This window comes from Hyla sarda, chromosome 6 (genome assembly GCF_029499605.1).
Source record: "Hyla sarda isolate aHylSar1 chromosome 6, aHylSar1.hap1, whole genome shotgun sequence".
NCBI classification, from domain to species: domain Eukaryota; kingdom Metazoa; phylum Chordata; class Amphibia; order Anura; family Hylidae; genus Hyla; species Hyla sarda.
The window spans coordinates 51,625,420-51,649,782 of record NC_079194.1 but is presented as its reverse complement, the minus strand read 5'-3'; the positions used below and the strand labels follow the sequence as shown (position 1 = coordinate 51,649,782).

The 24,363-nt window shown below is 42.1% G+C and overlaps 1 protein-coding gene across 5 annotated transcripts in view; it reads right to left on the bottom strand.

Annotated features, from left to right (window-relative positions):
• MYH9 (myosin heavy chain 9) overlaps nucleotides 1-24,363 on the bottom strand; it is a 126,938-nt gene that overhangs the window by 25,987 nt on the left and 76,588 nt on the right. For all 5 annotated transcript variants that reach the window (XM_056523692.1, XM_056523689.1, XM_056523688.1 and 2 more), the window contains exons 6-18: nucleotides 21,473-21,565; nucleotides 20,089-20,152; nucleotides 18,409-18,507; nucleotides 16,182-16,325; nucleotides 15,973-16,068; nucleotides 15,744-15,862; nucleotides 15,502-15,654; nucleotides 14,893-15,066; nucleotides 14,607-14,780; nucleotides 12,541-12,655; nucleotides 9,342-9,535; nucleotides 9,128-9,249; nucleotides 583-652 (exon numbers count right to left, since the gene is read on the bottom strand). In XM_056523692.1, coding sequence (XP_056379667.1) covers nucleotides 583-652; nucleotides 9,128-9,249; nucleotides 9,342-9,535; nucleotides 12,541-12,655; nucleotides 14,607-14,780; nucleotides 14,893-15,066; nucleotides 15,502-15,654; nucleotides 15,744-15,862; nucleotides 15,973-16,068; nucleotides 16,182-16,325; nucleotides 18,409-18,507; nucleotides 20,089-20,152; nucleotides 21,473-21,565 — 1,617 coding nt within the window. The remainder of the gene's footprint in view (nucleotides 1-582; nucleotides 653-9,127; nucleotides 9,250-9,341; nucleotides 9,536-12,540; nucleotides 12,656-14,606; nucleotides 14,781-14,892; nucleotides 15,067-15,501; nucleotides 15,655-15,743; nucleotides 15,863-15,972; nucleotides 16,069-16,181; nucleotides 16,326-18,408; nucleotides 18,508-20,088; nucleotides 20,153-21,472; nucleotides 21,566-24,363) is intronic.

Genomic DNA, 24,363 nt, shown 5'->3' with positions numbered 1-24,363 from the left:
ATCACAGTCTACAACTTCCCTGTATTGTTGAGACCATAGACTGTGGTCAGTGCAATAGAATGGTAAAGTAGTGACTTGTCCCCGATTAGACGTTGCCATTTGGTCACCTAATAGATGAACCCCGTTTAATCAATGCACTCTCTATCACAGAAGTTTGTTATAACTTACAGTTTAGTTGAAGCCAACCCATATCTGTCACTGCAGATGATCACTACTGAGAGTGAAGCGCTGCTCAGCCAGGACAAGTGAATAACTTGTGAATGACTAACATTTCAGCACAGTATTTTAAACAATAACTAATTGTTTACATAAACACAATGTTGATCAAGTCTGAATAGTACGGCTTGAGGTTATTTACAGAATTGGATACTTCACTGTGGTAAGGTACGTATGGCGCATTCAGAAAAGGTGACACTTTCAGCACCAACACAATTTACACAGTAAAATTTATATTGAGGACAAATTTATCACCTGTAAAATACTTTGACACATTTCAGATTTTTTTTTGCATGTACACCCCTTTATATATTGTATTAAAACAGTATTCATGATTCAGTTATACTAAGGGGGCCTTTTACTTACCATTCGAACACATGCTTGCTTTCCATCCATAAAGCCTTTGGGAATGGAATTTGGAGTAAGAATTTCATATCTAAGTAGAGAGAGGGAGAAAGATTGTTTGATAAGGTGGAAGTCCTACAAAGGAACAGCAATCCTAAAAGATATTCTGTTATGCCCCATCACTACCTCTTACAGTAAGACAGCCAGAGCCTTTACCTTCACCTGTAAAGATCCAGTAAGAGACAGATACCTTTCCCACTACCTGCCAATGATTTTCTGTAGACTCATTAAAGGGGGTATAGGCAGCTTGGCGAAACGCGTCAGAGTGTGAGGTGGGGGAGCATCCTGGTGCATACTGTGTGCCTTCTCTTTTTGCGGTATGGGTAAGGCTGGGTTCACAACACGTGTTGTTAACTACGGTTCCCGTAAACGGCGGTCGACCACGTTTTTGCCTGCGGTCGGGAAACCGCATACGGCCGAAAACAAAGCTGACCGGAGGCTGCGGTTCACTCCGGTCGGCTCATAGACATGCATTAAATACGTTTCCCGAATACGGCTGAGTGCGGGCGCCACGATTAAGCCCCGCCCCCTCCTCCCAGCCATATATGGGAACCGTAGTTAACCTTTTAAATCACAGGTCCATGTTGGGCCTGCACTTTGCTTTTTTGCATGGTATCCCAACTGTATGCCTATCTAGTGCAACACCGTGTTCTGACAGAAGTCATTGAGTCTTCTCAATATATACACCACCGATATAAGCACAAAACTGAACAGAGCCTCAAGAGTATTACATGGTTTAAGTCTGTAGAATGGAGGACAGCACTAGGGTAGTGAGGAGTGTCTAGTGTGTCCAGAAGGTGCACCTTGGGTGATTTTCTATGTTTTTACATTCTTTGTGATACGGATTGGACTACCGTATATACTCGAGTATAAGCCGAGTTTTTCAGCACGATTTTTCGTGCTGAAAACACCCCCCTCGGCTTATACTCGAGTGAACTCCCCCACCCGCAGTGGTCTTCAACCTGCGGACCTCCAGAGGTTTCAAAACTACATCTCCCAGCAAGCCCGGGCAGCCATCGGCTGTCCGGGCTTGCTGGGAGTTGTAGTTTTGAAACCTCCGGAGGTCCGCAGGTTGAAGACCACTGCGGCCTTCAACATCATCCAGCCCCCTCTCACCCCCTTTAGTTCTGAGTACTCACCTCCGCTCGGCGCTGGTCCGGTGCTGAGGGGTGTCCGGAGAGGAGGTGGTCCAGTGGGATAGTGGTTCCGGGCTGCTATCTTCACCGGGGAGGCCTCTTCTAAGCGCTTCGGGCCCGGCCTCAGAATAGTCACGTTGCCGTGACAACGACGCAGAGGTGCGTTCATTGCCAACGTACTTCTGCGTCATTGTCAAGGCAACGCCTCTATTCCGGGCCGGAAGCGCGGAGAAGAGGCGCCCCCGGTGAAGATAGCAGCCCGGACCACCTCCTCACCGGACCACCTCCTCTCCGGACAGCCCTGCAGGACCGGACCAGCGCCGAGCGGAGGTGAGTACTCAGAACTAAAGGGGGTGAGAGGGGGCTGGATGATGTTGAAGGCCGCAGTGGTCTTCAACCTGCGGACCTCCGGAGGTTTCAAAACTACAACTCCCAGCAAGCCCGGACAGCCGATGGCTGCCCGGGCTTGCTGGGAGTTGTAGTTTTGAAACCTCTGGAGGTCCGCAGGTTGAAGACCACTGAGGGCGAATGATGAGAAGAGGATGATGAAGGGGGGGGGTGGGGATGATGAAGGGGGGTGGGGATGATGAAGGGGGGTGGGGATGATGAAGGGGGGTGGGGATGATGAAGGGGGGGGGGTGTGGGATGATGACAAGGGGATGATGAAGGGGGGATGTGTGGGATGACAAGGGGATGATGAAGGGGGGATGTGTGGGATGATAAGGGGATGATGAAGGGGGGATGTGTGGGATGATAAGGGGATGATGAAGGGGGGATGTGTGGGATGATAAGGGGATGATGAAGGGGGGATGTGTGGGATGATAAGGGGATGATGAAGGGGGGATGTGTGGGATGATAAGGGGATGATGAAGGGGGGATGTGTGGGATGATAAGGGGATGATGAAGGGGGGATGTGTGGGATGATAAGGGGATGATGAAGGGGGGATGTGTGGGATGATAAGGGGATGATGAAGGGGGGATGTGTGGGATGATGAAGGGGGGATGTGTGGGATCATAAGGGGATGATGAAGGGGGGATGTGTGGGATGACGACAAGGGGATGATGAGGATGTTAATGACGGGTCTGGATGATGACAGGGGGGGGGATGAGGTATTTCCCACCCTAGGCTTATACTCGAGTCAATAACTTTTCCTGGGATTTTGGGTTGAAATTAGGGGTCTCTGCTTATACTCGGGTCGGCTTATACTCGAGTATATACGGTATGTATTCCATGAATAAAATGCTCACTAAAGCACATTTGTTGAAAAAGAAAAGCTATCGTGTGGTGTGTCATCTGTCTTTGCTATAAATTGCGCTGTGCATGTGGACAATGAAGATCCAAGAGTAAGAAATAAATCTCGGCACCAGCATCTTCAATGTTAATAAGGGTTAATTTGTAATATAGCATATTTCATACATACGTGTATGTAATAAAGAGGTTTTTTGTACTCACCGTAAAATCTCTCAGCCTTCATTGGGGGACACCTATACTGATTGGTATATGCTCTTGCCACTAGGAGGTGCTTACACTAGGGAAAAAAAGGCAGCTCCTCCCTAGCAGGATATACCTGCCCACTGGAAGTGAGGAAATCCGTTTTGTCACAAAGCAGGAGAAGCCAACAAAGAAATATGTCCGAAGGACCCTAAAAAGGAATCGCCGATTTGAAAAAAAATATTTTTTTTAATAACCGGAAAAGAATATCATAAATGCAGAATTGAGTGGGTGTGGTGTCCCCCAATGAAGGCTACGAGAGACTTTACGGCGAGTACAAAAAAAAAAATAAAAAAAAAATCCTTTCCTCGGTCGCTCTTCATTGGGGACACCTATACTGATGGGATGTACCAAAGCAGTCCCCTAGGGTGGGAAGGAAAAACAGTGAAAGGAGAATCAGTCCAGAGACCGAACCCATTCGCCCATAAGGCCTGCTGACAAGAACCGAGGCCAGAGATAACCAAGGCCCAGAAACAGAGCTCTTGGAAGATCCCCCGTCCATGTAGATGGACTGGGACACCAAAGGAAGGGACTGTCCGTGGCAGAGGCTCTAAACCACAGGTCCATATAGGGAGACAAGTAAACTAGGAAACCAGATGGGCCAGAACATGGAGGTAGAAAATCAACTTCAATGAACACAGAACCAGAGGGTAAACCCAGCTAGAAAACAAAAATGGAAAAGGACAAAAAGAGAACCCTATCCACAGTCAACCGATTCAAGAGAACATGGCGGAAAAAATGCCAGGTAGAGCAGCGTATGCTGGAGCAGAAGGAGAGCACAGAAGGCGGAGACCAGAAAACCACTGGAAAAAGATGGAAACCGGTTGGTGCAGAAGATGGATGATCTTAACATCTGCAGACCAAAGTTGAACAGATTTGTAAATTACTTCTATTAAAAATTCTTTACCCTTCCATTACTTTTTAGCAGCTGTATGCTACAGAGGAAATTCTTTTCTTTTTGAATGTCTTTTTCGTCTTGTCCACAGTGCTCTCTGCCGACCCCTGATGCCCGTATCAGGAACTGTCCAGAGCAGGAGAAAATCCCCATAGCAAACCTATGCTGCTCTGGACAGTTCCTGACAGACCGTGGTGTCAGCAGAGAGCACTGTGGACAAGACAAAAGAAAATAAAATAAAAAAAAAGAATTCCCTCTGTGGCATACTGCTGCTAAAAAAAGTACTGGAAGGGTAAAGATTTTTTTTTAATAGTAAGTCATTTACAAATCTGTTTAACTTTCTGGCACCAGAAATAACGTATAAATCTTCATGTAAATAACTTAAAGGGGTACTCTGGTGGAAAACTAAAGAAAAATCACCAGCTTGTGAACATAAGCCCAATGAGAAAGAAACAACATAAAATTAAAGGGTGGGAATGCTCTGGTGCTGTCATGGCTCAGGGAAAACATTGGTGAGTAATTACCGGCTTTCCCCATCGCCAAGAAAGCAGCACCTAAGAGAATATTCGAGATTAAACCTAGGGTGGGATAACTAAGACCTTACGACCAAAAGGCAAGAGAAGAGGAGTTACCCACATTCACCCTTTAGTGACAGAAGAAAGTATGTGGAAAAGAACAAATAGCAGCCTTGAATATTTGATCTAGAGAAGCTCCATGCCTTTCAGCCCAAGAGGCGGCTATGGACCTGGTAGAATGGGCCCTCAGTCTTGCTGGTGGATCAAGACCCAACGCTGTAAAAGCTAAGGAAATAGACTGTCTGATCCACCTAGCTAACGTATTACTACTAGCTTTGGATCCCTTAATTTTACCTGCAAACTGAACAAATAAGGCAGTAGATTTTCTTAAGTCCTTAGTTCTGTCTAAATACTGCAGGACACATCTAACATCTAATGAATGAAGTGCCTTTTCTTTGTCATTAAGGGTGGTTGTTACAAAAAGAAGGTGATACAATATTCTGAGAAACATGGAAAGAAGAAACAACTTTAAGTATGCAGGAGCTGGAGGAAGATTATGCTATCATCTAAAATTGGGGCTCTGGGAAATTTATGAACCGATAGTCTTAACTGCTTTGACGAATCTGATAACCCAGGGAGGATCAGCTATTCTGGAATTATACAGGGCACCTAATGCTGAAACCTGGACTTTTAAAGTGGCTAGTTTTAACACTTTCTCCAAACCTGCTTCAAAGAAGTCTAAAATGTTTGGAATATTTGGAATAGATGAAGCAGAGAATGGTTCATTAACAAAAGGATAGATCATCTTTCCAGATCCTGAAGTAAATTTTGTAGGTGCACACTGGCCTGTAAGGTAGAGATAACCGAGTCAGACTCCCTTACTTTTAAAGAATCATCCTCAAGGTCCATGCAGTCAGATATTGATTATTTACAGACAGATGCAACAATGGACCCTGCATCAGGAGGTTCTCTGACTCTGAAAGGACCCATGGATCTGTAACTGACAGTTTAGTGAGGAAAAGCCCTCCGTGGCCAGAACGGGGCTATCGAGATCACCCGAGCTTTGTCCATCCAGATCTTTTTTATGACCCTCAGAATATATAAAAAAAATAAAAAAAAGAGGGGGAAAAGCATAGGCTAGGTTCCAGTCCCAAGTTTGGGTTAGAGCAGCGACCGCCCATGGGTTCTCTGTGGGGGTCAGGGAACAAAATTTTTGTACCTGTCTGTTTCCCCTTGTGGCAAATTCCCCCAGAGATGGCAAATTTTCTTGAAGATCTGGGGGTCTAGGCACCATGCCCCTTGAAGTTCGTTACAGCTTAAGAAATCTGCTCGTGTTTAAGGAACCTTTTAAGTGCACTGTGGACAATGACAGGAGATTTGATTCTGCGAAGGAAAATATTTGATAACGGCTATTCATTAAGGTTTCGCTCTTGGTGGTACCCTGTCTGTTCAGCACGGATAATGTGGTAGAGTTGTCTGAAAAAAAAACATTTCAGTTGATGCGTTTTTGCGGCTTGATCAGGCTGTGGTGTACAGCTAAGAGTTCTCTTCCGTTTGAGGAAAGAGGTTTTACCAAGATATCCCATGGACCTTGAAGGTTTAGATCTCCTATATGAGCCCCCAGCCCCAGGGGCTGGCATCTGTGGTAAGTATCTTGGGATCTACAGCCACCACTGGAGGGACTCTAGTCTCTGGAGCCAGACAAATTTTTCTGTAGAGATCCTGAAACGAACTGTCCCAGCAAGCCAACAGATTTAGCTGCAGAGGCCTTGCATGAAAATGAGCCCAGGGGACTGCCTGTATAGTGGCTGTAAATAGCCCCAGGAGTGACATACCTTTCCTCAGAGACATGGAACGGAGACTGAGCACTTCACCTACTACTTGTGGCAGAAAGCTTTTTTTGCTGGCACCAGGGTTGACTTTGTCCAATTTACAATCAAACCTATTTTTTTTTTTTTTTTAGAATAGACAAGGTAAGATCTAAGAAACTTTTTACCTCTTCTGCCTGACCTACTAGCAGGAAGTAGTCTAAATAAGGGACAAAGGTCCCTTCCTTCCCTTATATGAGCCGCCATCTTTGAAACTATTTTTGTTAACACTCTTGGGGCTATTGAGATGCCGAAGGGTAGAGCCCCTAAACTGAAGGTGCGCCAGTTCTGAGTTTAGATAGCTAGCCGGAAAATGTAGGTGTGTGTCTTTTAGGTCTATTGAGACCATGAAACTGCCCCCTGTGAGCAGATTTATAGTTTATTTCAGTTTCGATTTTGAATTTCTGGTAGACTAGAAACTGATTTAATGGCTTTAGGTTTACTATGGTGCCAAGGGAGTTGTCTGGATTTCTTAAATAAAGAAATAAAAAAGGGAACAACAACACCCTGACCTTTTTCGCTTTCTAAGACTGGAACTAAGACCTCCTTTTCTATTAGGAAATAACTTTTTCTAGAGCTAGTTGACCTATATGACCTGAGTGGAGATAAATATGTAGACAAGTTCCTCTCAAGAAGGCGCTGGTACCCGGGGATGGAGATAACTTCTTTATTAGTAACGCGTTTTGATCCCGAACCGGGATCTTAGGCATCGAAGATCCCGGTTCGGGATCGAAACGTGTTGCTAATAAAGAAGTTATCGCCATCCCCGGATACCAGCGCCTTCTTGAGAGGAACTTGTCTACATATTTATCTCCATTGCTATCCACCGGACTGACGGACGTCACACGGGGTTGTTCCTCGTGGCAGCGGTTTCCCTCGATTTCCTGCACATAGACGCTACTGTAGGTGTTGTGCTCTGAGCGCAACACCTAGGGGTAAGAACCCATCTTTGCGTTAACTCTTTATTATAGTCAAACGGTCCTCACTAGGGGCGCACCTCCTGTTTTTTCTCGTTTATATATGACCTGAGTGACTCACCGAGATTTTTAATGAGTCAGGGGGGAGACTGAGAAATTTGAAAGTTAATCCATATTTAAGAGTATTTAATACCCAGGAACTGTTGGAAATTTGTTCCCAATGGATGAAGAAATTTCTCAGTCTGCCACCGACTTGATCTAAAGTGTCATTGTTGACCTGGTTTTTTAGAGGTTGAGGCAGGTTAAAGAGAAAACCTTTCTGTCACCTGCCTTGTCCAAAATGTCAGACAAGGCTGGTCCAAAAAGCAAAGTTTCCCTCGCACGGGAGGGCACAGTTTATTTTTAGAGGTTACATATCCTGGCCAAGTTTTTAGCCAAAAGACTCTGCGGGCAGACAGCCTCATGGAATCTGAGGAAGCATCCACCAAGAAAGCTGCAGATATTTTAATTAAAAGGTATAGAAGAGAATTGTTCATGGGAAACTTTGTTCTGGATATCCATAGACAATTGATTGATCCATAGTAGCATGGATCTAGAAACCCATGAAGCTGCCACATTTGGTTTGAAGGAAGCAGTTGAGGAGTTTATCCATAGGTTCCCTAAGAACCCCCAAATCTTCTAAGGGAAGAGCCCCTTTCCTAGAAATGTTATACTTATAAAAGATTTATACTTCTATCTTAGGAACTTTTCCCCACATAGTAAGACTTATCAAAGGGAGTGGTCTCAGAAGACTACTCATCCTGCAGCACATGGGGGAACATACAAGCAACTACCTGTAATCCGGCAACATGTTCCGGCCCCTGATGCGCTACTACAATGCCGGCCATAAGCGTTCCCCACCTGCAGAGCGCCCGTACCCTTTGTGGAGCCACTCCCCTCCCCAACTAAGGAGGCATGTAGGATAAGGGGAACCCTGCCACTACAGAGATGTAGCATCCTTCCCTCAGCTATGGAAAGTCCACCTGAAACAGGGACTCCTGCTCAGCTCAGGCTTCCTTAGGGACAGGAGAAACAGATGTTTGAGAGGATGGCTCTTTTTATCCTCAGGCTTCCTGTCCTTATGGGCGGAATCCCTCTCAGATGGTGCCGTCATGGAGAAATGATATATTACAAATAAACCCTTATTAGCATTGAAGGCACTGGTGCCAGGATTTCTTTCTTACTATTACATGATTCAGGCTAGAATCACACAAATTTAAATATGTTCTAATGTAAACATTTATCCAATATGCATGTACGTGAAATGTTTATAAAATCTTTTAACATTAAAAACATTTTTGTATAAATTTCATCAGCATGCTGTGAATCCACCCCACCCTTCTCCATGTGAAAACTTGGGTGCAGATTTAAAAGCAGATTGTCAGTTTCTGTTTTAAACTAGGCAGGGATTTGATCAGACTTTCCAACGTGGAAAGAAAATCTACAATTGAATCCACCATAAAGTTACCTGTAAATATTTGTAAAATATGTTAATAAAACACATGACATCTGCAGCTAATCAAAGCTCTAGTATGGGACAGCATAAGATTGGTAAAGTATAAAAAGTAAAATTATGTATATGTATATTTTTTTATATTAAAAATTAATCAATAAACATGTTTAATTTGAACTTCTATTCTCTACCTTTGTCTGAACTCTTGAAAGACGACTCTATTGGGAAAGCCTTGTCGGCAGATTCTGATCCCTTCTAACACACCATTACAGCGCAACTGATCTAGCACCAAGTGGGCATCCAATTTACCAGACTAAAAAGGAAGACAATACAAAAAACCTTTTTAAAAAAAAAGTAATTTTTCCACAAGTCTATGCATGGACAGTAAATTGTGTTCTACCATACCTTTTTCTCATGATTTGGAATAATGCAGCGGACGAAGTTGGGGTTTGTGTTTCTTAGAGTGGCCATAAGCTTAGACAGTTGTTCCTTATATAATTGACCTACAGTACGGAACATTCCTTTTCTGGTCTTGAAGACCCCTGGCAAAGCTGACTCACCCATGCCTGCTACTTGATCCAAGCCAACAATGCGGTCCACTACAATGATAAAAAGGAAAAAAAGAAAATGATAAAAAATGATTCATTTTCTATGAATACATAAAAAAGCATTACTTCTTTCTCAAACCTGTAGAATATAATAAAGAAAACCAGTTTTAGACTTACCTACAGTAAAAGTGCATGTTTAATAGCTATAATGAGTCAGTGGTTCAGCTCCATAATCCTTGACAAAACCAGGATCCCAGCACAGGAAAATCTAAACCACTGCAATTTTAGCGGTCGTCCAAAGAAACTATTATCAAATATCACAACACAAGCGACAATGATAGTAACAATCCATGCAAAGTGCATTTTAGTGTTGAAGATCGTAGTAATTGTATATATTCTGTTGTGACACTGGTGCTCATGCTTTAGCATCTTTTACACACTTTGGTACAATGAAAGTCTCCAGAACCTTTTTTGTAAAGATCTTATTGTGCATTAATGCACAGACACTGTAGCCAAATAACCTCTTGCACACATCTACGTTTTATGTGGATTTTCCATGCAGATTTGCACAAAGTGTACCAGGTGTAAAATGTATCTGCAGTGCAAACGTTTTTTAATCTGCGGCAAGTCAATTTCAGTTTTAGAAAGTGCAAGGCTCCATCACAGATGAGACTTTCCGGGGCCCCTGCCACTCTGTTTACTGGCCTCCAATGAGGTGTCATATTGACACGGTCACTGCAGCACTGAAGTGCTGACATGTCATTGTTGAAGACAGCAGACTTGAGATCAGCAGAGTACCAAGGAGGCCTCAAAACTAGTACGACAACCATAGGTAGATTTTACACAATTAGCTGTTTCTAAGAGTACGTTTAGACGAGCGGATCCAAAGCGTATTTTATGCTGCGGATCAGTCGCTGAAGGACCGCTGCAGGGTGCCTTTAGATGTGTGTACTCGGAGCAGCAATACGCCGCTACGAGCAGACACCGCTGCCGCACTTGTGTGGTGTACATAAACACATCACGGCTGCTCCCCGAGCTTGGCCGAAAGCAGTCGCGATATGCGAGTATACTGCACATGCACAAGGTGACTGACATCGCAGTGTGTCTGCTTGTAGCAGCGTATTGCTGCTCAGAGCAGGCACATCTAAAGGCACCCTGTAGCGGTCCTTCAGCAGTGGATCTGCAGCGTAAATTACGCTGTGGATCTGCTCGTCTGAAGTACCCTTAATCTGGGAGGAAAAATAAGCATGATCTGGCAATGATTTGCAACTGCATCCATTTTCCACAACAAATCTGCCCACCATGCATTTACAGGCATCATTTGGAAGAAGGGTGATCAAAGATAAATAGGTCACTGAGGAGTTAGGTTATGCAACAGATCATAAATGTGCTTAAAATATTGGAATTGCACATAATCTAATAAACCCAATAAACTCCACAAATCTGCAAGCGATTTTAAAATAGTATTATTTCAACTACTTATTTCAAGGCTGAATTTCCGCACATCCGCACCAAATCTGCATCCACATTCATTTGGGAGGTTTCTGGCTTGTGCGGATTTCGAGCGGAATTCGCATGCTGAAATTCTAAAGTGGGAAAGGGAGTGCGGAATCCCATTGAAGTCTATTGGTCTTTAATTTGATTAAAGAATTCTGCTGTGTAAATATAGGCATGCTATTCTGCAAGTGATCCTTCACAGGGAAAAACAAGGCTGAATGTTAGCCTGTAGCCAACTCCCCCAAAAAAGAAGAAGAAAATAAAACAACAAACAACCTAAAGTCTATAGCGAACCATCAATAAATAGCTTGTTGTTCCCAATTACACACTTCACAGTTTCATGATACACTGAGATATGAGGGTTTACCTGACAATTCAGGGAATAGTCAGATGGGTGGGTAATTAATTTAGTTATTTTTTGATGGGTAGGATTATACAGTCAGGGTGTATATTCGGCATTCATGCCTCAGTGTACAACATTCTCAAGCCACGACTGCTTAATTCCACCCATCACTTCCATTATTTAAATTAAATTTCTCGCCCATCTGACTATTCCATGAAATGTCAGAAATTATAAATCCATATACATTTGACTACAGGTCCTCTAACATACATCCAAAAAGAACAGTCACTGGAAAATTGCACAGATTATTCTAAGGCAAGATGAAAAAAAAAAAAAAAAAAAAAATATATTTTTATATATATATATATATATATATATTTTTTTTTTTCATCTTGCAGTGCTGCTGTCTTCAACAATGACATGTCAGTACTTCAGTTCTGCAGTGACCGTGTCAATATGACACCTCATATATATATATATATATATATATATATATATATATATATATGAGGTGTCATATTGACACGGTCACTGCAGAACTGAAGTACTGACATGTCATTGTTGAAGACAGCAGCACTGCAAGATGAAAAAAAAAAAATATATATATATATATATATATATAAAAGCACTGAAGAAGCAGCGATGTTCTGAAAAACCAGATACATTTACAGTCTAAAAACTAAATAGTGTTCTCAACCTATTCAGTTCTTACATGGTGGTGCTTAGATAAACTAACACTTTTGTATGACTGGTGCTCAACGATTTGTGAAGGAGATCACACAAACTTAGACAGGCAGGTGAGTAGCCACACCATGCACAACAATACCTGCTACTTTGAATCACCAAGATAAACATGTGCCATTTCTTTAGATCTGATGGAAAGGAGAAATTAAAGGGGTTTGAAGAAAGAAGCGGCAAAAAAAAGAATTTTAGGGAACAAAAGGTGTCACAAGGTCATTTCTGCAGCCAAGTGTTTGTAAACCTCTCACTAGTTAAAAAAAAAATAATAAAAAATAAATAAAAAGGCATCGATGACCAGCTCCAGACCTAAAAACAGTGGTTAAGAGAAGAAATCAGGCTAAATGCTAACGACATATAGTATAGTCGCATACACTTGTTAGTACCCAGAGCAGTATTTCCCAACACTGACCTAGTAGAATGACAAATTAAAAGTTCAATTGATACACAGGTAAAAAGCACTTTTAGAAGGACTTACCATCTTTCCAAAGCTCTGACACAAATTTATCGGATGACTGATTCAGAAGTGTAGCAATGTTATCATTCAGTGGGTCCATGTTCTTCATAAGCCACTCATCAGCTTTGTAATCAACCTAGAGGAAACAAAGTGCTTGGAATAAACTACACACCCTCTGCCGTCTCTTCATTCTTATTAATGCAGCTCAAGCCTAAATTACACTAAGCTTCAAAAGCTTAACCTTAAACTAAACTTTTAATGAATTGTTCCTTATGTTATTATAAGACACTTTGATATTAAAATGCTCAACCTTTATATGTTTATAATGTGATTGAAAACGGCCACTAGGTGGCTCAGTTCTGTTCCCTGCGCAAGGCAAACAGTTTGGTATCCTTCCAGTCTGGCAGGAGACCAAACTCAGGAAGTGTGTGTGTGGCACGGGGAGGCACAGCTCTCACAGGCTTCAGTGAGCTCATGCCTGCTGGGGAACGCCCACTTTCTCCTGCCAGGAGCTCATACAATGTAAGCAAGGGAAAAGGTATGATACACAGCTTTTTAAAGCTAGAAAAAAATTTGAGGGCAGGTGGTGTTAGGAGTAATTAGGGAATATAATCTGAGTTAGTTTAGAACAGTGTTTCCCCAACCAGGGTGCCTCCAGCTGTTGCAAAACTACAACTCCCAGCATGCTCGGACAGCCAAAGGCTGTCCGAGCATGCTGGGAGTTGTAGTTTTGCAACAGCTGGATGCACCGTTGTTGTGAAACACTCGTTTAGAAAATATGGTTTGATGACCGGTACTCTTTAAAAAGTGTACCTAAACTTAGACTTCTAAAATATCAGTGACTTTGCAGTGTGTAAACAGAGGCAACAGGGCAGATCAGAGGTGTGGCACTGGACTCAGCAAGGAGTGTATAGTGCAGTGTTTTTTCAGCCATTGTGGCTGCAGCTGTTGCAAAACTACAACTCCCAGCATGTCCAGACAGCCTGGGAGTTGTAGTTTCGCAACAGCTGGAGGCACACTGGTATATTGTGTATGGACAAGGACAACATGCGCAAGAAGTTTTTATGTTCTCTCCGTGTTTGGGTGGGTTTCCTTCAACATTTCAAACCCATACCGATAGGCAAGTTTAGATTGTGAACCCCCAATAAGGACATCAATCAATTTGAGCGATACCAAGCTGTGTACAGCGCTGCAGAATATACTGGTGCTTTATAATGATATTTTACACATAAAAGCAGCCTGTAGATAAATAGTCGTCAAGAAGGGGCCACAGCACTTGTAAAAGTGATGTAGCCCTTTAGCTGTTAGGAGAGGCCCAAGTTAGACTTCCACTGATCCAACATAGATTGTCCATACTAAGGAAAAGTGATTTGTCAACAAATGAGCAAGTCTCTTTAGCTAATCATGCTATTTAAACCAATAAAATAAAAGTCCATCTGCTGCACATGTCCCCGTATAATAAGGGTTGTGTAGCTGATGGCCAATTACAGTAAAGGTCACATGATTAATCCAGCGATTGCTTGTGCTTTAGCTGCTAACACATGATAGGTGGTATGTAAGGTTGCTAAAAGCAAATTTTCCTTCCAAGTGATCCATGTTCTTCTATACTTTGACCAAAATTGGCATAAAAAAAAAAAAAGAGAAGATTAACTACCACTGAGCTTTATACAACCTAAGGCCAGCTTCACACTGCAGAATTTCAGAGTGGAATTCCGCTCAGAAATTCCGATGGAGTTGTGTCCTTGCTGGCAATGGAATTACACTGCAGAGTTAGTGAGGCAGACATTTCGCCCTGAAAATCCCTTCAAAAAAATTCTGACAGAACATTACACTTGTTCAATGTTCTGGTGGATCTTCTCTCCGAGGACATTGTCGTCTATGGGGCGGCAATTTCTGCGTGGTCCTAACGCCGACTGATTCAGTGCGCTGCCTGCACTCCGGCTCTCCAGCCAGATTTTGTTCGATCGGAGATTCCGTAGTGTGAAGCCAGCCTTAGGGTATTCTGCCTTTAAGGCCAAAGCCTTCACAGACATGCCTCACTCCTACTGAAATAGAACATTTGTAGAGGACATAAAAGTATACGTTACCCTTCCAGCATAGTGCAAAATGGAGAAGTCCGCTTTATCTTTAAGCTGTTTGGGCTTTTGGAATTTTGAATGGTTGCCCTGCTCCTGAGCCACTTTCTCCACAAAGCTCTTATCTGTAGCTTTTGGAAACCAACACTCCTCATCCAAAAGAGCCAGGATACCTGGGGGACCAGCCTTCAAGAGAATATTAACAATTGTTAAAGAACAAAAAAATAGGTTAAATTATAAATAAATTAATATTTACATATTTATACACATTTAATCGTGAAAGAAAGCTTTTACTCACAGGTCGTTCTATCAAATCAATACAAGGCTGAAGGTCCAAGCCAAAGTCAATGAAATTCCACTCAATCCCTTCCCGTTGGTACTCCTCTTGCTCCAGTATAAACATGGTGTGGTTGAAGAGCTGTTGCAGTTTTTCATTTGTGTAATTGATACACAGCTGCTCAAAGGAGTTCAGCTACAAAAAAATAAATAAATAAATAATAAAAAAAAAAAAAAAGGATTGTGGGATCTAAAGTTGCATCTCACATCTTACATCTTTTAGTCATTTTGTTCCACAGCCAGCCATTGAATTGACTTTTTCGTACATGTTTTGTAAGTGATAAAGTTTACATTTGGTTATTTAAATATTTGTGCTCTTTTTTATGTCACTTATTAGTATTTAAAAGTTTTGTCATTTAAATTTTTCTTTCAATTAAAACACTTAGTACAGTGAGTAAATTCACCTTATTAGTTTCATGTGAGAGTTGTATATTTTGTAGAAACAGACAAGAAAGTTGTAGAATGGCAAATCTGATTGCATGATATAATGGGATATTACAGCTTTATGTAAGTTGTCTTTAAAAGGTGACACAAGACTATAAAAAAATATAAAGAAAAACACAAACATTACCTCAAAAATCTCAAACCCAGCGATGTCCAGAATTCCAATGAATGAAGCACCTTGCCTCTTTGTCTTGTCTAAAGCTTTGTTAATGCGCATCACCAACCAGCGGAACATGCGCTCATATGTCGCTTTAGCAAGTGCTTCTATAGCAAAGTCTGCCTAAGGAGAGATGAGAACAGATGTAAATAATTTGTACATGAATTTTATAACTGGATGTACCTACTTTTAAACCAGAAAAGAACATTTACCTGTTCTTTTGTCTGTGCTTTCTGTACATAGTCTCGACCAACTTTAATGCGTGGCATGAGGATTCCTCTAGTAAAGTCATTCACATTAATTCCCAAAAGATGACACACCTTCTGCGCAGCTATAACAAGACAAACAAAACACCATTAGCCTTATCTAGCGTGTAAATACAGATTGGTCCACTTGTCAAAGTAGATTAAAATATGACAATTCTAAATTTGGACATTTTACCAGTGTTGTCTGGCATGGAAGCCTGATCGGTGTTCCGCTCCTTCTTAAACATGATGTTACCCAGCTGCAGTACACCAGAAACAACTTTCAGCAATCCTAAAGGAAAAAAAATAAATTCACATTTTTACACACTTTTTTTTTATCACATAATTCCTTTTAAAACTTTTTGTTCTGGGAAGATAGCTGTAGAACTAGCTCTGACCACATACCAATTTGTTCATCATCAGGAATGCTCATGATCCTCATTGCTTCCAAAGTTTCTTGAAACAAATCTTTGTCCTGCTGGCCTGGGATGGTAACGTGTCCATTGGAAAGGAAACGGTACTTGTCGTAGCCCTCCAACAGAAGATCGGCTGCAAAAAGATAAAGTTAGGTTATACTTAGATTACATTGAAGCTACACAGAGCTGCAGAAACTGCTGCAAGGCCGAGAACAGAGCAGCAGACAAAGCATGCTGTTTATACAGGGGATTAGGTGTGCTGCATAAGAAAAATAAAGCTCCAACCCCTACAACGATATGTGTTCGGTTTTTAACATTTGTTCATGCTTTACATGTCCATGTAAGTAGCTCCATATTTGCTCTATATTAGAGGGAAAACACGCTTGCATTGTTGCAGTTTTAGGCCACTTTCACAGAGTAGTATTTAAAGGAGTACTCCGCCCCTAGCATCTTATCCCCTATCCAAAGGATAGGGGATAAGATGTCAGATCGGGGTCCCGCCGCTGGGGACTCCCGGGATCTCCGCTGCAGCACCCAGCTATCATTACTGAACAGAGCAAATACAGGGACCGGAGCATTGTTACGTCACGGCTCCGCCCCTTGTGAAGTCACAGCCCGCCCCCCTAAATACAAGTCTATGGGAGGGGGCGTGGCGGTCATCAGCCCCCTCCCATAGACTTTAAGGGGGCGGTCCGTGATGTCATGAGGGAGCGGAGCCGTGACTTAACAATGCTCCAGCCCCTGTATCACTGGTCATTAAGCACTGAGAGTTTGCTCTGTGCAGTAATGATAACGGGGTGCTGCAGCGGAGATCCCGGGGGTCCCCAGCGGCGGGACCCCGGCGACCTGACATCTTATCCCCTATCCATAAGATGCTAGGGGTGGAGTACCCCTTTAAGCAAGTATATTGTAGAGCCTTGCGCAGGACGTTCCACCCCCGCAACGCGCGTCCCATCGCTCTCTCCCACAAATATAGCCACAGTATTTAGAAATATGCAACACAACGAAAGAAAAAAGAAAAAATAGTGCACTAAACAAATATCATAAAGACAGATAGATCTTTATTAAAACACATATGTATACAAGATGATACAAAATGTTCAAAAAACACACACAAAAAAGGTAGGTATGGAGGACCAGTAGGACATGGATATGAGTGGTAGCAGTAAAGTATAAGGATACTAGTATCAAAGCAAACCATATGCACAGAAAGTTAAGGAAGCAAAGAACTGAACAGGCTCTGATATTAACAGAACCTTAAACCATATACGGTGCCAGACCATACCTGCCCAAATTTTTCTCTTGTTTTGGTGTAGCATATTCTTTTGGTGCACTTCTCCCTACAGTTTTATTATGTTGGGTTTATGTCTATCGGTGATTAGTATTTAGAAATAGAAGCCCCTGGGCAATTTTCTCAGCTTGCGGGACTGCACAAGAGACACTATGATTTAGGACTGCCCGCAAGTTCTCTTTTGTTTTTAATTGGTTCCCAATGCAGGGCGCTAGTATATTGCATCAGCATTTGTAAGCCAAAATCAGGAATGAAACTTAAAGCAACAAAAAAGGATAACATTTGCACCTCTTCCATTTTTGGACCAAATTACTGGTTTTGGCTTAGAAATACTAATGTAAAAACAACTAATATAGTGTAAATAAGGCCACAGGTTATCTTCACACGTCTGTTTTTTTGCAGAATGTCCATCCGGAAAATTTTTGCCAGGCATCGGAATAACATGCCAGCACAAGGATCAATGGAAAAAAAGCATAGTCTGCTCGGAAATGCATGTCCGCCTTTGCAGATTCCGCACAAAGAATTGACAAGGCAGGAATCCATTTCCACGGTGTGCACGGTGAAACGGAATCTCATTGAAAATAGAACTTTGCTACAACAGAATTTTCTAACTAGAATTTTACTGCAGACTGAATGAGTGGTTAGGGAAGTGGTCTCCAAACTGTGGACCTCCAGATATTGCAAAACTACAACTCCCAGCATGCCCGGACAGCCATTGGCTCTTCGGGCATGCAGGGTGTTGTAGTTTTGCAACATCTAGGAGGTTGACAATTTGGAGACCTCTGCCTTAGGGTGTCTTCATAAGGCCATGCTGCTTTTTTTTTTGCTGATCTGCTGAACTACAATATAATCACATGCATGTAAAATATATCCTAAATGTAGCATTACCCTTCTAAACAAAAAAAGATATTAAATGCATACTTACTTTTCAAGTGTTCTCCAGCTCCTGATAATAGATAGTAAAATATATGGAACGTTCGTTCGTCCTTAGCCTGTCGAATTGCACGGGATTTCTCCAGCAGGTCTGTTGCTTAGTTAAGAAATCTTAAACCAACATCAGTCAGACAAAGTGTGAAATTGTGTTATGTTTATCTATGTATCCACAGTTTGGTTGGGGACAACTACAAGTCTCCTGATCCATGACATGTAAGCCATGTTCAAGAGAAAGCAAATATAGGCGTTAGTGTGAGGAGCAGCAGTGCTTGCAGTATAGTAAGACACTTTGCAAAAATAAGAATTTGTTTACAGTGAATCTTTCATCTTTGGAGGTTTTATACACTGGCTAGGAAACAGCCAAGGTGCGGATGTGATGCAGCCAAAAGTATGTCATGTAAATGGAACAATTTTCAAAGTGACTGCAGCTAAAAGCAGTTAATGGCCATTCAGTATTGCAGCTTACACAGACACTTTGGATCTTACTGGCTGTGCAGTAGTCCATTTAAAAAGCAGATTTTAAAAAGGGGTATTCCAGGAAAAAAAACTATTTTTTATATCAACCATGTGAGGGCAGACGTGGCTCCCCAGCAGGCTTCAGTGATTTCACACCTACTGGGAAACTCCCACTTTCTCCTGCTGGGAGATTGCACTGCGAGAGCAAGACTAAAAATGTATGATACACATCTTTTTAAGGCTCAATTATTTGGAGGGGTGTTAGTAGTGGTTAGGGAACATAGCCTGAGTTAGTTTAGAACAGTTTATTTGGGGACAGGTACTTTTTAAATCTGTTGACCATGCACATGTTACACAAGATTCTGTGGATGCGGTCAGTGGGCCTCTGGTGAGCTCTGATGCTGTTTCTTTCCTTCAGGCCATATATTCTCCAGCAAAGGATTTGCACTGTTGCTCTTAGGTCACCATCACTTTCCAAGCATTCATGCATCCTGTTCACTCAGCTCCCAACTACCCACTGTTGCCGCAGGCACCACTGGCAGGTTTAACAGACACCCCTGGATAGAGCGGGTGAATTTTGCTGCTGGACATGAGGGTGCCTAGTGCAGCAAGACCGGGATCACTGCGAACCTCCATGAGGGACGACATCGCACGTGCCTACACCAGGATGCTGACAGCCTGCCCGGCTCACTATAGGTTGCAGCATACAGCTGTGGTCTATAGGAGTTTAGTGACGGGGCAAGAGTGATTGCATTGTCATGTAAATTCTTCAGGCATTTAGCTCTGCTTGCCCAAAGCAGGGATAAATGCCTAGACAAATTACTTGCCCGGAACTGCATGTCCCGAACGTTGAGCAATACGATTTCCACATCTCTGTACTTGTCATTGCATCCGACTGATGACTGATTGAATCCCCTCCCTCTCCGACCTGTAGATACAGCAGCGCAGGTTCTCAGCTGTGTATGACCACTCCCTTAGCCCACGAACAATGACAGCTATAACAGTCACAGAGCATTCATTACCTTCCTGCTGTCCTAGTTCTACATATATATCAGGAAGGGATTACTGTCCCGGTCATCTTGAGGAGAGTACAGAAACTTCTCTTCATGTTATCAGCTTTCTTCCCAATCAGCAAAGAAATTGGCTGTGACTCAAGTGTTTACAGGCATTTGGATGGTATTATAGATTTTTTTTCCTGTACATGTAAAAAGGATACAGGTCTCTATATTTGCTCCAACAATGTAGCCGTTCACATCAAAGTTAATCCGGATAAATTTGCCCTAGAGTAAAGATACAATTAGATTTTCCGAAATTTTCATCCGACGAACTTAAGCACAGCAAATCTCAGCTGCCCTATCCCAGGTCAACAGAAAAGAGCAGAAGATGCTAGTCAATGTCTCAGCATTTAAACTACTTCCAGGTCACTGAAATGTAACAGAACTCTGAAGTGGTGCTGTGTTTACATTGCATCCAACATTACAGAATGTAGTAAGTATTTCCAATAAACCCCCTCATGTTTATAAACATTACTTGCTGTAACAAAAGACTTGGCACTCTGATATTGCGAATGTGAGTTTTATTTCATGTGCAATCCAATATAAATGATAACATTTCGGTCAAACATTGACCTTCATCAGATCTAAAAGATACATAATAACTGAGGAGCATAAATGTACATAAACGGATGTCATAGTAGTAATATACAAAACAGTATAGAAACGTGCCCAAAAAGGCCAAGCTCATACTTGAAAGCGTAAGTAGCAGAATCAGATATCTGGAGCAGTATAGGAACAATAGGAGCAATAGATAGAAGGCAATTCTGTAGGTGGTTGCAAGTTATAAATCAGGGCTTAAGGAGTACACTGTACTATGGACGTATGAGGAGCATAGACAGATAGTTATACCGGTAAGATAGGCTGACAAAACCAGACATAATTGACAAGGTAAAACGCATATGATAACAGATCCATAAAAAGGTGACAAGTCCAAAGGATAACGATTCATACGTATGAAAGGTCGCAGATCTTAATATACAGTGTGGTACAGCAGAATGGCGGCATATATCAGGGGCCAAGAAGGTAGTGCTATCAAACATAATGATGGTGACATGGGGAGGGCATACACATATATAAAAAAAAAAAAAAAAAAAAAGGATCTGAATGGTGGTCAGGGTGGCTTACCAAGGATTGTTGCGAAGAACGTGTAAGACTGCGTACAGATTTGCGACAGCATGGCCCGTTTCTATACTGTTTTGTATATTACTACTATGACATCCGTTTTTTTATGTACATTTATGTTCATCAGTTATTTATTATCTATCTTCTAGATCTGATGAAGGTCAATGTTTGACCGAAACTTTATCACTTCTACCTGTATTGGATTGCACATTAAATAAAACTCACATTTGCAATATCAGAGTGCTTTTGTTACAGTGATTTAAGGAGTGGGATCCTACTTGAGCACCATTCTATTTGATCAAGAGTGCCATATTCTACTACTGAACATAAACATTACTTGCGTCACATTTATAATGCATTTTAGACACTAAACACATGCAGTGTTAAGGGATTCGAAGATCTCAACCTGACACTCATACTTACAAATCTTGATGAATTGTCATTTTTAACAGTTTTGGCATTTCCAAATGCTTCAAGGATTGGATTAGCTTGCAACAATTGTCTCTCCAGTTCACCCTAGGGACAAAAAAAGAAAAAGAAAAAAAACACAATGGTTAGAATAGTTTCTAATCTACGATTCATCCAACACAGCACCTCACTATGAATCTTACTATGAATTGCTCCATCCCTAAGGCAATGTTCCCACCTCAGAATTTCTGTGCCAGATTCTGCATTATAAATTCAGCACGGGGATTCCGCTGCAGCAGAGACCAGTTGAATTAAACGGATTCTGCTGCACTGTGCACACACATCCGAATTTCGTGTCCGCACAAAACGCATAGCAGTCTAAAATGGCGCATTCCTGTGCGGTCCTAGCGCTGGCATTTTGCTGAATCTGCAGTTTGCTGAATGTTTGAACAGATTCTCCATGCGCACATTCCATCGTGTGAAAATAGCCTAAGTGTTCTGTGGCAATACTCGATTGGATGACTCCAGGTAGGGTTTTCTACTGATTACTCTGATCCTAGACATGTTTGTGCCTGTATCTGTACACCTTCCTGCGGCAGCCAAACATTTCAAAGCTATGAAAATTCAGAAGCCCCACAAAATATTCTACAATTCCTGCAGTTCCCCTTCTAATCCAATTGCAAGCAATATTATAATATATACATTTTGGTTATTACCGAGGTAGAGCAAAAACTTTAATAGGGAGCACGCCGTAGACAAATATTTGTACAGAGGGCTGAACAGACTGCCTGTCCCCTGCTTGATTGCTTCCCTTCTTGAAAATTGCTACTTGATAGAAGGGTCCCTTAAAGTGGGTAATGTCCAACCTTTTAGACCTGTCAAAAAGTTTAGATCGCACCAGGTCTCAGTCCTGAACTCTGCTACGATCACAAGTTATAACCCTTTGAAGTTCTCGGGAGCCCTCTTAACTTCCTAGCAGGCCACCCAATCTGACTCTCCATAGACAAGTGTTTCCCAACCAGGGAGCCTCCAGATGTTGCAAAACTACAACTCCCAGCATGCCTGGACAGCCTTTGGCTGTCCAGGCATGCTGGGAGTTGTAGATTTGCAACACCTGGAGGCACCCTGGTTTGGAAACACTGCCATAGACTAATACAGTGAGTCAGATTTGATTGACAGCTGGGTAGTGAAGCACGTGCTGCCGGCAATTACTCAACATTTCAAAAAAGTTTAGATCTTAACTTTTGACAATCTTAATACTTTCCAATGACACTAATGCTTTAAAGAGACTGTCGGCTCCAAATCATCTCTAAACTAAAGTCACAAGGAAATAGTTTTAAATACACCGACTCCAAATCTGTATTTTTTCTGCTTTCTTTCTACTTGCTTCCACTCTTGCTTTAAAGAGGAACTCCAGAATAAAAAAAATATATAATTATCCCTGTGGACTGCCCGTGATCTGACACTTATCCCGTATCCGGCAGATATAGGATACGTTTTTTGATACTGTATAAATCCTTTAAGTCCACAAAAGAGTCATAGCATTTAATTATATTTTTGAGTCAATAATGCTCTCTATGCATCTTTGCCTATTCACAAGCTTACAGTGGGGGAATGAAATAGTGCTAAAAGATTAGATTTACAGATTTAGAATCACATCTTTTAATCTATATACTGATAAATTTAGGAGAGTTTTGGAGATTAGTCTTTCCTAAGCTGATCACTAGTGCTGGGATCCTCATTGATGCCACTCTCCGGAGAAGAATTCGGTTGCATTTTTTCCCCAGGAGAATTGCCTGGACTGTAAGACTCCCAGGACACCTGTTTGTCTCCACAGGGAGAAATAGTCGCCATATGAAAGTTCGTCTGTGCAATGCAGAACAGTGTGGCCAGCATTAGAGATGAGCGAACTTACAGTAAATTCGATTCGTCACGAACTTCTCGGCTCGGCAGTTGCTGACTTTTCCTGCATAAATTAGTTCAGCTTTCCGGTGCTCCGGTGGGCTGGAAAAGGTGGATACAGTCCTAGGAAAGAGTCTCCTAGGACTGTATCCACCTTTTCCAGCCCACGGGAGCACCTGAAAGCTGAATTAATTTATGCAGGAAAAGTCATCAACTGCCGAGCCGAGAAGTTTGTGACGAATCAAATTTACTGTAAGTTCGCTCATCTCTAGCCAGCATGAGAGAGGCTACTTCTATCTGCCCTCCAATCTAAGAAACAAAGATTCTGAACAAAGGACACCTCCCACCCATTGTAAATTTAAAAAAAAAAATCTCAAAACTTGAAAGACTAGTACAGTGTTTCACAAACTGGGTACCTCCAGCTGTTGCAAAACTATCTCCCAGCATGCCCGACAGCCTTTGGTTGGCCACAGTAACCGAACACTTTGCATTCTGATCCTACGCTCTAATCCCTTCTTACTAAGATACAGTCAAATTATACAATTTCCATGTTCATTTTTTGAAAGAGGGATTCCACTATACATGTTCTGGCACATACCCTCCAAAGTTCACTGCCTCAAGCAAACTATTTCTATGCTCCCAGTTTATGCTTTACAACTGCCTTTAAAAAGGAGAACAGGACCCCGGCTCTCCTGCTGAATGGGGCGTGTAGTCAACCGCACGAAGCTTCTGAGGTAGCCGGAGGGCTTACCTCTGCTCCTGTGTCGGCTTCTGAGCTGTGAATGATATCAATCGAGCGCAGAGCACACAGATCAATGTGGTTCCATGAAACCACATTGATCTGTATGAGGAATCTAAGGATTCCTCCTAAAAGTCCCCTAAGGGGACTAAAAGTGTAAATAAACTTATTTAAGTTTTTTTTATTTTTTAAAGACACATTAACCCCTTCCTTAAACAACCCCCCCCCCCCCCCCCCTTTTCCCACATTACATAAATATATAAAA